This window comes from Siniperca chuatsi, linkage group LG8 (assembly GCF_020085105.1).
Source record: "Siniperca chuatsi isolate FFG_IHB_CAS linkage group LG8, ASM2008510v1, whole genome shotgun sequence".
Lineage (NCBI taxonomy): Eukaryota > Metazoa > Chordata > Actinopteri > Centrarchiformes > Sinipercidae > Siniperca > Siniperca chuatsi.
The window spans coordinates 10,400,097-10,417,439 of record NC_058049.1 but is presented as its reverse complement, the minus strand read 5'-3'; the positions used below and the strand labels follow the sequence as shown (position 1 = coordinate 10,417,439).

At 38.4% G+C, this 17,343-nt stretch overlaps 1 protein-coding gene across 4 annotated transcripts in view; it reads left to right on the top strand.

The window, feature by feature from the left end:
• Positions 1–17,343, top strand: part of glra4a (glycine receptor, alpha 4a) — a 47,717-nt gene that overhangs the window by 19,761 nt on the left and 10,613 nt on the right. For 2 of the 4 annotated variants that reach the window (XM_044205851.1, XM_044205850.1), the window contains 6 exons: positions 7,740–7,870; positions 9,621–9,688; positions 11,197–11,420; positions 12,821–12,903; positions 16,389–16,526; positions 16,868–17,082. In XM_044205851.1, coding sequence (XP_044061786.1) covers positions 7,740–7,870; positions 9,621–9,688; positions 11,197–11,420; positions 12,821–12,903; positions 16,389–16,526; positions 16,868–17,082 — 859 coding nt within the window. Of the gene's footprint in view, positions 1–6,037; positions 6,393–7,739; positions 7,871–9,620; positions 9,689–11,196; positions 11,421–12,820; positions 12,904–16,388; positions 16,527–16,867; positions 17,083–17,343 lie in introns of those variants that run through there. The other 2 variants (XM_044205852.1, XM_044205854.1) reach the window with 2 other exon arrangements.

The following is a 17,343-nucleotide window of genomic DNA, read 5'->3' as shown; positions in this document are numbered from 1 at the left end:
TGTGGACTAAATATATACATCTAAAGGCAAGCATTTAACATTTTTGTCTGTCCATATTTATAGTATATACTGAGACTTTATGTTGTAAGAAAAGAGAGGAAGCAGAAATGTTGGTCTCTTGCTGAACTTGCCTCCCTACCCACCTCTCCCCAGTCCATTTATGTCCTCATACATTTGAGCCGTATGTACTGTATACAGAATGACAGCTCCAGCTTCTTTTCTTTTACTGTGTATGGTTATATATATTCCTTGTAACTGCCTCTTATTCCTTGCTTGAGCTGTCTGGTCACTGAAATTAAACATTAGATATTATATACAGGATTTTCTACTTTTCATACCTTAATGGAAGCTTGTGAATGGTCAGCGGCTAAAATTGGCTTACAATCCATTTACCCACTTTGCGACTTTATAATCATAACTGGAACTCAACATGCGTCTCAAACACTAGCTGCAACAGCCCAGTATCCCTAGGAATTATATCCATACTGGACGATTCTCCATACACCTCACAGTTTAAATCCAGAGCCAACATTCAATGCCAATACAGGAAGTAGTGTGCCCTAGTCCTTCAAATTAAACAACAAAATATGTTATTTGCCCATGCCATCTAGATCGACACACAAGCTTTTTCTGATCTGACGTCCCTATCGGCAGGATGACATAAGTCAATCACTGTTGGAAGAATTAATCTGTTTTATGATCTGACAACAGCTTGGTTAGGTTTGGGAAAGATCATGGTTTGGGTTAAAATTATGACTTTGTTAAGGTTATAGGTCCTTCGCTGTCATGGCTACAATAATAAACACTTGGTTAAAGTTAGGGAACGACTGTGGCCATACTTTAAAAAAACAACATTGACTGTCAGTTGGAAACAGGAAACAGTGATCTCCTGTGTTAAAGTCAGATGTTTTGTTGACCCTTCCATCCACCCCGACCTCCGCACTTCGTCACCTTAGTTCTTCCCTTGCTCCCGTCACAATTACTACAGCCACTAGAGGGCTTTGTCACTTGAACATAAACACATGCTGTTTTGGGCCACTTGCATCAGCCGTTCTTCCTGGGAGGACAAGCTCTGTTAAGCATACCCTCACCATAGTTTATTTGCAATCACCATGATCTTTCTCTAACTTTCACCACACGGTAGTTGCCATGCCCAGATATTGTAGAAAGTGACAAAAACATTGGCACTGAATGTGAAAAGCAAACAAACAAATGTTGTCATTGATAGGGTTGGGCTGAACACATGTACAGTGACAAGAAGTTGTAAGTGAACCCCTTGGATTTCCCTGCATTTTTGCATAATTTAGTCATAAAATGTGCTCTGATATTCTTTAGTCACAATAATGGACAAGCTACATCTGCCTGAAATAGTAACATAAAAACAATTGCATGATTTGGTGTATTTATTGAATTATTTGCTTGAACATTTAAGTCAGGTTGGAAAAAGAAAGTAAACCCTCAACCCTGCCTCAACCAAATGTTTCCTCCATGTGTTGATCACATCTCCACATTGGCCGGGAGGAATTTTAGACCATTTCCCTGTACAAAACTGTTTAATTATATTGATATTCAAGAAGTCTTTCATGAATGGTTCTCTTCAGTTCATGTTACAGAATCCCAATTGATTTGAGGCCAGGATTGAGATGAGTGTCAGTTACCAATATTTTTCATGTATTTTGTACAGAATAAGGCACAACGAACCATTAACAAAAATTGTATTGTATGTACATGCTTTTTTAGAGGTAATTTGTGAAGGGGTTCACATACCTATTCAGATTTTTATTGAGATTATTTAATAAATATGTCAATTCGGAAAACAATTTTTTGAGTGTTATTAGTTTACATAGAGTGTATGTGTCTATTACAGTGACTTTGATCAGATGACATTTTATGGATGAATTCCAAAGGGTTTGCTTTCTTTTTTTTGGCACTGTATAGTGTGTCCCTGATTAGAACTCTTAACATAATGATTTTGGATTAACACCCATCATAAACAATGTTGGTCACTATGATTATGGACAATGCTGGCTATTGCTGAAGGAGCATTTTTCTGCACATGAGAAAAATTGGAAAACAATGCAACCATGCTGCATCCATGTTTGCAGAAAATGACTACATTCAGTTTTCCCGAACTGTTGGTCATGTGTATAAATTGATTAAAATTAATGGCTGACTGAAATTTTTTTTGAAAAGCCTGGTGGGGAGGAACAATAATGAAATGCCAAGTAGCTCCTCAGATGAGTTGCACATACAGTGGCTTCCCATGGTTTATCTGTTGTTTGTCATAACAGTGTTTACCTCTCATAGCTGAAGAAATCCCCCAAAAAAACCCCAATGAAACTGAAATTACAAAGAAAGCCTTTCAATCATTTCTGAGCAGCAGTTTGAATTCTACATTTGTATAACCACCTCTGTTTTTCTAGTACTTAAAAGTGTGTGTATACAATTACGTTTCAGCTTTGATTCAGATTTGCTTTCAAAAACTAATAGAGTCACTAACAAGAGTGCCAAAACTTGCTCTATAATGGAAGGAAAGAAAAAGTTGTTGCATATTCTCGACAGCAGTCTGGCACGGATGAAAGGGATGTAAGGGGAAGCAAAAGGTCAGGCTCATTAAATGTCAGCAAAGAGCATCTTAATAATTGCATCATTCAGACAAAGAATCACATAATTTAGCTTTGAAGGGGTCTGAGGAGCCACTTGCAGTTCCACTTGTAGTTTTATAGTCACTAGAAACTGTAGATATACCAGATTAACTGTTGTACAGTACATTAACCTCAAAAGACTTAATATCCAAAAACAACTGCATAAGACATATACTATATTGTTTGCCAATAAAGACATACATTTTTGGTAAGCGTCCAGTTTTTTGTTTTTGACTTGCTGCACTGCCTCATCATATCTCTAGATGCAAATTTTCAAACAAATGTGTTTGTGCCAAAAACTTAAAGATCAAGCACTTTTGACATGCTTGTAAACAGACTTGGGCTGTTTCTTCTTTTACCCTCTCTGTGATATATGATAGCCAATATTGAAGCACTGATGACACCATACACAATAGTAAGGGCTGATGGAGAGGTGATGTAGGCCCAGAGGGAAAGCAGAAATCCACAGCTCCTCCCACAGCTCAGGGTGAGAAGTTCAGCTATATACCTCATTAAAAAGAGACTTAAACTGTGATTACTCTCTGAATAGCATTATGCAAGAAAAATAGTCCTTATTCACAAACCAAAACAATCTGTTTGCTGTTGTTCTTAAAGTTCCTATACAAGTTATTCTCATACAATGGTTCGTAGATATCTTACGAAAAGTAATGCACCATTTTCCGTGCATAATCCTACGAATATCCAGCAACCAGCAACAGGTGTACTGGACCTTCATTGTCATGGTAACAATAAACATGTGGTTAATGTTGTGAAATGGTCATAGTTTGGTTAGGTTTAGGCACCAAAACTACTTGGTTAGGTTTAGGAAAAGCTCACAGTTAAAATAAGTAAGTTAAGTTATGAACTCGAAGTAAGTCACGTGACGTAAATCACGTGACTAGACTTATGTAGGTTACATAACTTAACTTACCTACATCAATTAAAATAAAGTAAGCATAACATAAAATAACTCAATGTTAACTTGTGGTTTCACACAGGACACAAACCCCGGTCTTGCAGGTGAAAGTCCTGTGTTTGACTCATCCATCCACCCAGTCCACCTCCCAACATGGACTTTGATGCTCTTTAGACTTCCTCATCTGACTTCCTCCTTTGATCCGTTTTTGCTAATTACAGAAATTAATGCAAACTTGAGCATGAGTAATCCATCCAGAACCAGAAAAAAAGAAATTCTGCAGATGTTTAGAATATATTGTCATCAGAACCATATCTGATCTATCCATCTTGATACTAAGATAAGATATTACCATTTTTATGCCGATGACACTCAGCTATACATGCTGTTAAAACTCACAGATCCTAGCAGCCTAGCTAATCTCACAACCTGATATTAAATCCTGGATGTCCCAAAACTTCCTTAAATATAAACAATGTTAAGTCTGAGGTTATTTTGTTCAGTCCCCGAAATTCCATCAGCTCTTTTGGTGCTAATCTTGGCGGTCTGTCAAACACTGCTGCTCGACTCATTACCAGGACAAAGAGGCACGATCACATTACCCCTGTGCTTGCCTCCCTACACTGGCTCCCTGTTAGATTTAGAATTGATTTTAAAATTTTATTGCTCACTTTTAAGGCCTTAAATGGCTTTGCTCCTAATTACACCTCTGACTTATTGACTAGGTATGTTCCCTCTTGACCATTAAGATCCGCGGTTGGAGCCCTGCTGGTTACTCCCAGGTCACAGTTTGTGACAAAGGGTGATCGGGCTTTTGCTATTAGAGCCCCCACACAATGGAACTCTCCGCCTACTGAACTCAGACACATTAAGCCTCTAGCCTCTTTCTCTCTTTGTGAAAGCTTTTGGAAATGTTTGATATGTCTGTTTTTATTTGATCTTATTTTATTGTTTTGACTGCCTCCTTGCTTGTATTCTTTTACCTTACTCTCATTTTATCTGCCATGTCTGGTTTTATTTATTTTTTATTTATTTATTTATTTATTTTTTATTTAGTTTTGTGTCAATCCACAAAACAAGCACAACCCAAGACATATTGTTATCAATGGCTTACTGTAAGAGTCTGACCATAAATACATCTCCCTGTGTGAGTTTATAACTGAGTGTGTGACAGAAACAGAGAGAGACAGAGAGAGAATGAAAGGGGTACCAATATACTGTAAAATCAGCAACACTATAGAGTGGACTTTAGCCTGAAGGAGTGAAGTACAGTCAGATTATAACAAATCAAGAAAGATGCTGGGTGCTTGTATTATTTTTAGCCAATAGCCATACTGTACTAGCAGCGTGGCTCCAGGTATGGAAACTATTGGATGGTTAGCAATGAGATTTGGTACATTACTATGATGAATTCTTCAGCCCTCATTATGTGTGCACGGCTATTCAGCAGGCTAAAATTGCTTCCAATAAAAAGGTTGAAACTGTGCAAAGCATTGGATAAAATGAAAACTATTCAATGACAGTCATTACAAACCAGAAAAAGATCAGGTAATGATCAGTTAGATAGAGACCAAACATACTGTAAAAATTAATTAGTACAGTAACATAGTTACATTGTCCCTGATGCCAGGAAGAAATAAAATTATCACTAGTGAAAGATCAACATCACGTCTGAACTACCTGCTGGTTGCAAAACAAGAATGACAAGATCCCATTGTCTTGTATCTTAACATCCTAAAAAGGTGAATTCATAGTAAAGTATGCACAGTAAATTTTTTTGCAGTCTGTTTTTTGCAGTACTGTATTCGTGTACAGACATTAGCTGTAACAAGCCAGCAACATACATACTGGTTGTGTGCATGTTCAGAATGCAGAATGTGAAACCTAATGAATCATTTTGGAGGCACTAATCAGAGGACAAATTAAAGGAAAAACCTGGATAAAAGAATGGAGAAACATCAAATGCTGATGTTTCCGTGCACCAGAGCTCAATGAATGGTTTGGCAAGTTTGAAAATGACGTGAATAAAATGCTACACCCTTTACAGTCACCAGATCTCAACCTAGTTTCACACCTATGGAAGATTTTAGACCAACATGTAAGATAATGCTTTCCACCACCATCTCCATAACACCAAATTATATAACAAACTTTCATCTTCAAATCTATTTAGTGATGTCTGTGACTATCTCTGATGCTTTATGTCCTTTAGTTATGTCTGGCTATGTTTGTTTTTCTTTCTATCTGCTGTACTCAGGTCTCTTTTGCAAAAGAGATCTTGATCTCAATGAGATTACCTGATTAAATAAAGGTTGTATATATAAATGAGGGAATATCTTGTGGAGGAATGGTGTTCATCCCTCCAATAAAGTTCCACAAACTTGGCAAGGAGCACTGGAGCTGTTTTGGAGGCTTGTGGTGGCCTGACTCCATACTAAGACACTTCATATTGGTGTTTCCTTTAATTTGTGACCCATCTGTATGCATTTAATTGTATGTTTTGTGCTACGGAAAGCAAAAAAAAAGAGAGAAAAAAAAAGAAGAAGGAATTTGGCCACTTTAACAAATTAGAGGTGGTCTTGACGCAACCTGCAGCCTTGCAAGGTGTAGAATTGTTCAGTTCTGGCAGAGGTTTGCACTCTACTTAGTGTCTTACAGTATAATCATTGCCAGCACCACACTTAGTTACAGTATTCCTCATTTGATTTATACAGATGGTTGCATTCATCAAATTCAGATATCAAAGGACAGGCACAGTCAATTCAGAACACTGAGGAATTGATGGCATGCTGCTTTCCATTTGAAGACTGGGAGGCATTGACAAATCATGGGTGAGCAAGGACACTTTAAATGTAGGTGTGTCAGTAAGCAATCTGTGTGAAAGCACAAGGATTGGCCAAAAATCTTTTGAAAGTAAACCTTCTTAAAAGCTAGTTTATTCTGTGGGGAAATACTCAACCAGAGTACATTAACAGTACAGGGAAGTGGAGGTCTTGGCTCAGATAGTGGGGGCAGATCCACTGATTATATCCCTCTGTATTGCCTGTTCCCCCCAGGACTAATATTGTGCGATTAGCTGCTGAGCCCTGAGACCAATCTTGGGATATTTTATTATAACATGCAATAGCATATTTAACCATAGCTTCATAATTATAACACAGTGAAGTAGTCAAAATGATAGCCATCACAATATCTTAATTTCCAAACAATTTCTAATTATTGCCTACACTATTAAAAGTGGACGATCTCTTAGGATCAGCTCAGCTTTACTCTTGAAGTCCCAAAAATATTCTCCACAAAGTCCTCAATCCTGTAGCCCCTGACAATGCAGTTTATGTGACTCTAAAAACAGCTAAGAAGCAGTAAGATTGGTGGATCAGTGACTGGCTACACACACTCATGAGAACACAAGGCATCAGCAAAGCTGTGCCTTGGAGGGGATTGAACCTGCCATCTGTACTCCAGAGTTTCAGATCATGACAGATCGTGAATTGTTAACAATTGTATCAAAAGCATGGGGTGTAATCAGCTGTGCTACAGCAGGGGCCAGTAATAAATCAAATACATCATGAACCAGGGTTTCTTGGCTTAAACAGTGTTTTCTTTTATAAGTTTCTTTTTGTCTTTCTTCTCTTTTTCTGTAAGATTTTTCTCCCTTCCTTCCTTACTTTCACTGGCCTGTTGGTTATTCCTGTCAGTGGCTGCCTGAGCCTCACTGGAGCTTGTATCAACTCCTCCCTCACCCCAGTGTGACATTTATAGCATTACAATTGAGCCATCAATCTGTCAAGCCTTTTCCCTGCTAAACCACGAGCAATGGGAAGCACAGGGGAGGGACAAGTTTACCTCTGCTTCTGTTTTGCTTCTCTGTAGTTAGGGCCTAACAACCACAGAAAGTCTCAGACATGATGTGAAATAGATAAGCTTTAGTTGCCAGCTGAGGCAAGCCATTCAGTCGTCATTTTTCACCCTCATTTCCCCATCCACCGCTGGGTATTTTTTGATGATGAACTGACTTGGTGATAGCTGTTGGCTTCTCATTCTCATTTTTTTCCCCACCATCCCCCACTGCTACCTCTCATACTTACACACCCTCCTCCTCTGCTGTTTCCCAAATCTTTTCTCTTCTTTCTCTTTGTATTTGTTCCCCGTCTCGCTCCCTCCCTGGGTAATGTCAGACTGAGCTCCTGTAAGGAGGAGATAAAGCCCCCCGGCAGGGTAGGACCACAGCTGTCGCCTTCTGACTTCCTGGACAAGCTCATGGGGAAAACATCAGGATATGATGCCCGCATCAGACCCAACTTCAAAGGTACAGCAAATGCCAAGGCAGACCATCACAGTAGCCCTCAAGAAAATCCAGTAGAAGGCACAAGCACTAGAAAATAAAACAAAGACCAGTGGATCTGTGCTGTGAAAGCTCAATTGCTGACCATCCTCATGTGTATGTGCTGTATGTTGTTCTGTCAGAAACTATGGTTTCAGTTGGACTTCAAAATCGTTCAGGAGCGTCTTTTTTCCTATGAGTTCTAAGTGGATTTATGGACATTTATGCGTGATGGTTATCAAATATAATGATAACACCAGAAAGTGAACATCAAACTGAATCTATAATTATGTGTCTATCATGTATGTGTGTATAGATTTGAGTGAGATTTGAGTAAGGCACTAAGGGTTTTAAAGTAATATTAATTGCCTCTATGAGCTGTGTCACAGCTGCTGCTCCAACTGCTGACCATGTTTATAAGCGGGCAAAATCAATGAGCCAAACTACAAAAACCGGCATGCACATGTCCCTTTCACCTCAGTTTGAAAATCTCTGGGTTTAGGCAACAAAATCACTTTGGTTAAGGTTAGGAAAAAATCATTGTTTTGGTTAAATGTTAATAACATACACACATCCTATGTCATACTTCAAGTCACTATTGGCTTTTAAACCAAGACCATGACCTTCTTTAACCAAGTGCTTAGTGCCTAAACATAACTATAAGAAAAGTTAGCCATGCTATAGTTAGTTGCATGTGAGCGGATGTTGTATTGTGAGAGCTACTACCAGTATATTGTAGACTAAATATGTTGTCAGTGAAGATTTTGCAAATACGCTTGCAAAAATGCTTCATTATGTTGATAAAAATGGAATTCAGGTGACGTTTCTCACTAAATGTATTTGCTGTTGCAAAGTTGTAGCATATAAACGTAATTTCAAAAGTCAGGGTTGCACACTGACAATTTTCTCAGACACCAAAATGTGGGCAGACACATCTGTGACCTTCCTTGCTCTTAGTTTAAAAAAAGGAGCTGTATGCAACATTCACAGCCGTGAAATTTCACACTAGAGCCCCAGCATCTCAGACAAAAACAAATGGGCACTACAGCCCACCAGACTCCATTGAGAAAAACAGTAATTTTACCTCACAGATCATTGTAAAACACACTTCATTCAAACTGGACAGAAACTAAATAAAACTCACCAAAACCATCTTTGTTAGTCTTTCCACTGTTCCAACAATCCTTTATTCACTGCATTAGATGAGAAAAGAACCAGCCATTATATTGTTCTCCTCAAAGCCAACACACACACACACACACACACACACGGAGTGTGATGTCATTCTCTGCTCAGGACGCCATTACTCCACTATATCTTTACATAGCAAATAGTTGTTTGCAGCTATATTAATGTTCAAAATCTCGTATACAGAACCTTTAACAATCCCACCTTCATCTGTAATTTCTCTAGAATTCTTTTCTTAAAATTTTTGACCTGGGTTTCAGCTTTTTTTTTTGGCTTTAATGGAAATTGAATTACAGGCCGGAAAAACACATACTAGAGCAGGCTCTTCAACAGCAGAACTGGAACTGGCATGACTTGCACTGTAGTAACATTTTCAGTCACAATGACTGAATGAGGATGAAAAGTAATGCATTAAACTGCTGTAAACCTTAAAAAACCACAGGAGATATACAGTATAATACGCATTTTTGATGTGGACGGCAGCATAATTTCATGAATCCCATCTGAGGGAAAACATGTAAATTCAGTCTGTTTTTTCCTCCCTCAGGTCCTCCTGTGAATGTCACCTGTAATATTTTCATCAACAGCTTTGGGTCCATCACAGAAACTACAATGGTAAGAAGATCTTGGAGATTTCAAATGTTTCACATATGTTAGAGAGGCAAATGTGTTTTAAAAAAACAGCATTATTATGTTTAAAAATCTCACTGGTTTATTTGTTTCTAGACATGATTATGGATTACGCTTTGTATTGTTTTAGCTGCATCTCCGTACGATTTATATAGAAATTTTGAAACACTCCATCTTCTTTCTTTCCTACCAACTTCTTTCCTAATCCACTCAGTGCTGAAGCAGTTCCCTCCTTTCTGTGTTTCCTGGAGCATAACAGTGCAACCTTCAGAGACCAATGGGTCACTGACATGCTGATAATGAGCTGTCCACTCTGCAATTAAAATGAAAAATTGAGAAAGTAAATGAAAAGAGGTATGGGAGAGAGGACAAGGAGTTCAGGGAAAAATGGCTGTCCTCACGTCCGCATTTACAGTGTTATAGCTGCTGTGTCAGCACAATACAGCAGTGAACTGTTTAAGGGTGTCTGAGGTAGGACCAGAGGCTCAGACCTCCAAGTCAGGTCAGCCCAGAGAACGAAAACACTAATGATGTCATTGTATGGGGAAGCATGCTTTTTATTCTGCTAAATGAAGTGAACAAGCAAGAAAAGGAACAATCTACAATGCCCAAAAATGAATTCTGAATTAATTGCACAGATTAGAATTCTAATTTAGTCAGTCATGTATGCTGGCTGCAGGCAGGAGTGATTGTGTTCAGTACTTGTCCTTGACCTGGCTTGCATTGCCAACCCTCTGTTCACCAGCAGCACATGGCTGCAACGGTTGAACAAACAGTACACCATCTTATTCAATCAGTTACTTTAGTAAAATCTGATGAATATGGTTAAGCAGGGGCATTTCAACAAGAGTGATGCCTTTATTATCCTGAACTACTGAGGTAATATTACAAAGATGGATAATCTTGCACCTATCAATTTGATTGGGAGATACTGTATGTAGACATTAAATGGTACAATTTCACTTTTTATTTTAGAAAATGACATTTTTCTACTTACCAATCAACCATTTGGCTGTTTCAAATCCTCCAAGACCAATTGTTCAATGTGAAGACTGCACCCCACATCATGATGCTGCCCAGCTAAAAGAAAACAGCGGAACTGAGTGAATTCATGTACTTATCAATAAGGAAATAAAACACAATGGACACATGTACATTGTAGTCTATTTCTTTGTCATGTAGATCATTGCATATGAAACAAAGTTTTAAATTGCTAAAAAAGTGATATAATAATAATATATATAATAAACTGATATACCATCCAAGATAGGTGACTGTTAAGTTTCATCATAGTTTCATCTTTCATTACAACAGCTTTGGTCAGCTTAAATTCATTATCTGTTAGAATGGATTCCAGAGGTGACCAGTAACAGAACATTCCCAGAAACGTCTCAAATCACGACTGCAGAATGATCCACTTCTAAGCTCTCCATCTGTACTACAAGCTTCACTGATGATATATTTTCCATTAACTACCCTGAGTTCTTCCACAGGACTACAGGCTCAATGTATTTCTACGGCAAAACTGGAATGACCCTCGTCTGGCGTACAGCGAATATCCAGATGACTCCCTTGATCTGGATCCATCCATGTTGGACTCCATCTGGAAACCTGATTTATTCTTTGCAAATGAGAAAGGGGCAAATTTCCACGAGGTCACCACTGATAACAAGCTGCTACGGATTTTCCAAGATGGCAGCGTTCTGTACAGCATCAGGTAACTAAAAATAATATTCCCAAAAAGATTGGAGCCATTGAGTACTGTTATGGCCAGTTGGAGAATGACATCAAGGGCTTAACTGAGAAAAATTCTTTTGAAAATGAGCGGCACTTTGATGCTGAAGATGGACATTAATTTGTATCTCAGTGCATGAGACTGCCTTGGTAGTATTATTGCCATAATGACAAACATTTCAAATTTTGGTATGCCTATAAATATGTCTGTACTTTAATTCATATGATCAACATGAAACAAGTGACCATAATATACATAAAAACAGTTTGTGTTATTTTGGAGAGGTCTATTTGGGTACATTTCTCTCAAACAAAGTGAAGAAAATTTGTGCAACTTGGTCTGGTCCAAGCAGGCAGCTGGCAAACAAATCCCACTCATACATGACCTCTTGACCACAATTGCAGCAGATTGCTGCATTGCCAATACCACACAGCACTTTCCACCCACTTAGGCTCATGGCAGGTCACCAAAATACTAAGTAAATCGGTGCAGGCGTGGAAAAAATGTCAAGTGGCAAGTGTGCAACTTTGAAGTTGAAATTTGTTAAATGACACAATGCCTTTTTAGTCCTTGCATGTCACATGAGTTCCCATTTTACAACTTTAAACTGCAACATACATCTTGGAAATGTAAACAAATCGACATGTGGACTAAAGCTATGCAAAAATGTTGTATTATTTGTATTTTGCAAATACAGATAATCACCACCTCATTCCACTGATTTACTGCATCCTCTAGATTTGTTTAACTATGTTTTGTAATTATGGATCAAAACATCTTTGTGTGCTCTAAATACATGATCCAATTTAGGCAACGTTAGGCGAGTCAATCACTTAAGTATTTGTAGTTTGTTCTTCAGCTGGTGAAAAAGATATTGTGTCATCATAACACAGTAGCAAATGGGTGTCTGTGTGTATACTGCTGGCGGCTCCTGTCTCGCCTCTGGGCAATGCATTACAGCAGGTAATTACACAGCTTTCCTCCAGACAGACTTCCAAATAGCTCTCGCTCTCTTTTCTGAGGATTCTTGAAGGCTTAATGCATCAACATCACAACAAATAAAAGCAGGGATACCTACACCAATTACTTTGCCATTACTGTGGTGCGACGAGTAATCAAATGGCAGAGTAACTCAATATGTTTTCCAGTCTACAGTTTTTAAAAAGGGAAATCTGTTTTGTTTTTATTGCAACACCTAAAGACTCCGGTTTCATAATTTGTAAAAACAAAGCAGCTTGGCACTAATTTATTTCACTGTTCTTTTTAATCTGTTATCCTTTCAATTCGCCTTGTCTTTTGGTGTCTTTTACTTGATCCCTTTTGTGCCTTTTGACATCCCATTTTGCTCCTCTTTTCTCTTCCAATCTGTTTTTCTATCTCAGGCTGACTCTTACCCTGTCCTGCCCTATGGACTTGAAGAATTTCCCAATGGACATTCAGACCTGTACCATGCAGCTTGAAAGCTGTGAGTCTTCATCTCTTCTACCTCTTCCTTTTGTCTCACTTTCCTCTTTTATCTCCCCCCTCTTCCTGATTTTCTACCTTTTGCCTGGCTTGTATCTAACCTTGCTAAATTCCAAGAGACAGGAACAGTATCGTAAATGTAACCCATATATAAAGAATTCGGATGGTGTTTTGCTCTCATGTTTTTAGTTTTGGAGAGGGTAAAAAAAAGTTTATGGAATGGATTAAACCGTGTGTTCATCTGCTCCTACGTAAGCTGCAAACATTAGCATGTCAGGCTAACTAGCTTACTACCTACAGCAACCCAGTATGACTTCCAAATGCCAGGAGCATTTCATGCAACATTATTTTGTGGGGTTACAGGCTACATTAAAAAAGCCCTGTTCATGACAAGCACAGCTACTGTGGAGTATGTCCTCACTATGTGGAAGCCAGTTATGGATGTTACTAAATCAGAGTGTAGGCTAACATTAGTGGCTCTCACCAAACACATTGGTTAGTCCTTAATCATCCTCAAGGCAATCGTCTAACGTTAAAATTGAAGCATATTTCATATTTAAGACCCCTTTACAGGGTTTTCATTTTAAAATGAGTAAGCTGTAAACATTAAGTTAGCCAGAGACAGTGTTTTTAACCAACTTATGAAGCTAATGTTAGCTTAATTAGTGAACTAGCTTGACTGTGTCTAGACAAAAATCAACGGTTGCTGGCTATAAATGAGAGCCTGCTTTTATCTACCACTGTCTGAAATCAAGGACCCATTGTTTCAAAAATGACTAAGAAAAATTAGTGGTAAATCTGCCACCATTTTATCTGTAAACTAAACTGCATCTGTAGAGTGGAAAGCTTGACAGGTGTAGCAACAGTAAGGGGTGGTGGGGCTAAGCGAACGGTCAGTTGTTTACTATTCTTTACTTTTTCAAATTTACTGTACATTTGTTGAAACCCAAAAGTTTAATATATATATAAAAATATATTTGAAACCTTGTTATTACATTGATAAAACGTAGAGAAAGAATAATATTCTCCCCCTTTCAGTCTTCCCTAGCATTTAGCAGAGATAGGAACTTCCCTCATGAAACCAATTTCCAGGATATAAATAATAAAACTTTAATTTTTTGTCCCTTTTATTATGTGACCCACCCCCTGTGCCTCGAGGTGACCTAATTTCCCGTCATAGGGACAAAAGAATTTGAGTCTAGAAAAAGGGAGGCAACAGAAGGAGCACTCGTACCATGAAGTCACTGCACCTTTTCAGAAGCATTTCTCACAAATAAATAAGTCAAGCTGAAAGCTGGTATCTCTAACTGTGTCCTTATCTGATTCACCAAGAACAAGGTATTGGTTTGTAAAGAACTAGTTTCTCCCTGTTTGTGCAGCAGGCAGCATGATTTATTTCTGCAAATTAACGCAGGAACAAACAGATAAAAAAATCCAATAAATTTAGTGCAGAATGTATGTCAGCCATCATAACAAAAATATTAAGACATTTTACCCTTTAGGAATGTAAGGGAAAGGAGAAACAGATGTGTGCTTAAAGCAGCAGAGTGTGTGTGTGTGTGTGTGTCATATCACACTGCCATTAGAGGAGACGTAATCATTTCTGATTAAAGGCCTGGTGAGGATACTTGGCCTCCTGTTGACAAGTGCTAGTACACCACCCAAGGATGTGATCACCTTGGCTAGAGCTCGATGTTAAGAGGACATTATAGGTTTTACTGCCACTATGGGAGCTGTGGAAACACTGTCTGTTCAACATGAGAAAGCGAGAGAGAGAGAGAGAGAGAGAGAGATGAAAAGAAAAAAAAGAAGGAAAAAAAAAAGAGGAGAGTTATCTTTGGGGTTTTAGAAAGCCAAGGCCAATCTTCTTTTCTGGCCTTTCATGCCACAGGCTTATATAGATATAAAAATAGAACCAACCATAAGATTCAGCCTTATTCTGACACATCAAAGCCCCATATATACAGCTTATACCACTTCGCTTTGCCTTGAGCCATTAGTGTCCAGTAACCTCAAATCTACTTTGTAACTAACACTTTAAGTAAAAAGCAAGACTAAGACTGTAAATCTGAAGCATAACCGTGGCTGCATTAAGATAGATTTTAACATGAAAAAGAAGATGGCATGTGACTAACAGTCATTACTCTACCTTGCTAAGATATACCAGACATTCTGCTTCATGACTTTAATTTTGCAATATTGCACCTTGAACACTATGTCAGTTATGTTTTGAAGCCTCTTAGCTGTTGCAGGCAGAAGAAAAGACGACCATTTCATTATCTTAGTAAAGCATTGGTATTCCCCTTGCTTGTTAAAGCAGGATTCGTGATTGACAGTGAATTCTCCTCATGAACAAGATAAGTGTGTTTCAGTGGTGTTGTTCTTCAGGCGTGTGGTGCAGGATAGGATATAAGGTTTTGAATAATTGATGTCTTTGTAGCTCAAGCCTTAAAAAAAGGGTCGCAGTAGACATCAGTATTATTCAGATGTGAGAAGAATGCTGCGTTGTTGTTGCATGTGGCATGCATTTTTAATATACCTATAATCAGGCAGCTGTGAGAAGGAGTGCAAACCTCAAAAGGAGCAGGCAAATCAACTGTGTGTGGAAGCAAAATAATTATTGACTTATCCTGAGTGGTCTAAGTGCTTTACTAACCGTATATTCACTTGCAAAAATAAACATATATTCCATTATGTTACAGTTTGTACATTACTATTGGTGCACATGGATGGTAAAGAGCATTGGAAATATTTCATACATTAATCAGCTCAGTGTGTGCTGCACATACAGTATCCCACTGTCATAGGAAGATATGCTCCTCATGCCCCCCCCTTATTCTGTAACCTTCAAGCAACTGCGACAACATGACTGTAGCTGTGGTGAATGACCTTTACTGTGACAAACATGATGGCAGAGGGTAGCTGGTAGCAGGACAGATGGGCAAAAGCAACATTACATGACCACAACCTTCCAAGTTTCATTCTCTCTCTCTCTCTGAGTTTCATTAGCCAATGTTTCTGATGCTTCTCATGCACAGATTTTAATACTATAACTGGGACCTTGTTACCAGTTGTGGTGTAGGAACGAAATTAGGTTAAGGACAAGGAAGGGGGTGGGGATCACAGCAAAAGTGATAAGAATATTTAACAGGTAGTGCAGTTGTGCACTTGATTTTATGCAGTATTTTGAAATATACAGTAAACAGCATTGTTTTTGTAATACTTATAGCAACAGGAAATGTTAATGTTATATCCTGTGACTGATTCCCCCTTCATTATAGCCTCTTTTTGATGTTCTTTGCTGAAATATTATCAATATGATGTAGAAAATGCTGGAGTGTAGTTTCAAGTAAATAACAGAGAATTTGAAGTCTATTCTATATAATCTAAGCTGAAGTTTAAAAAAAGATTACACATTTCTTACTATTTCTCCCTTATTTAAAGATCTTCTCTCTCCTCTTTATCTCCTCTGTTCCTTTTTCACAGTTGGTTACACCATGAATGACTTGATCTTTGAGTGGCTGTCTGAGAACCCCGTTCAGGTGGCTGATGATCTCACCCTCCCCCAGTTTGTGCTAAAAGAGGAGAAGGATTTGGGCTACTGCACTAAGCATTACAACACAGGTACATAATGAATTCCATTTAAAGTGTTGAGACACAAGTGACTCCAAGCTGAAAATCCATAATAATTGACTGCTTCAGCTGATTTCTTCTCCGGAGGCATGTAAAATGAGTCAGGTATACCATAGAGATTGAACAACCAAAACAACACTGTACATTGTTGGTTCTTGTTAGGATTTAACCTATGACTTGCTGTATGGTTAAAAGAACAGTTGCTTTAACCAAAATGTAATTTCTCTACATCTTTATCATACATATCTACATTCTATTCTCCCAATGTGTAATTAAATAACAACGCTGTCTTTAAGCAAGACAGTTGAATGTACTATGTAATGCGTCTGCAGGTAAATTCACCTGCATTGAGGTGAAGTTCCACCTGGAACGTCAGATGGGCTACTACTTGATCCAGATGTACATCCCTTCCCTCCTCATCGTCATCCTCTCATGGGTGTCTTTCTGGATAAACATGGATGCTGCACCAGCCAGAGTGGGTCTGGGCATTACCACTGTACTGACGATGACCACACAGAGCTCTGGTTCAAGAGCCTCACTGCCCAAGGTGGGTCTGGAGACTAGTGACCAAGATGTATGATGGTTTGTACGTAGTGGAAGGTGTTTTATTTGTTGCAGGCGGACTATTTACTGAGAAAACTGATGAGAAAGAACCAAGAGATGCAGGGGATGAATTGCCGTCAGAGTCACACTTTTTTCCCCCTCATTTTAGTGAGGTATTTACACATAGTCATAGTTTTAAAAACCTGATGTTTGGCTATTTAAGATATTTGTGTCTGGAAATCAATGGAGCACAAATAAAACACAA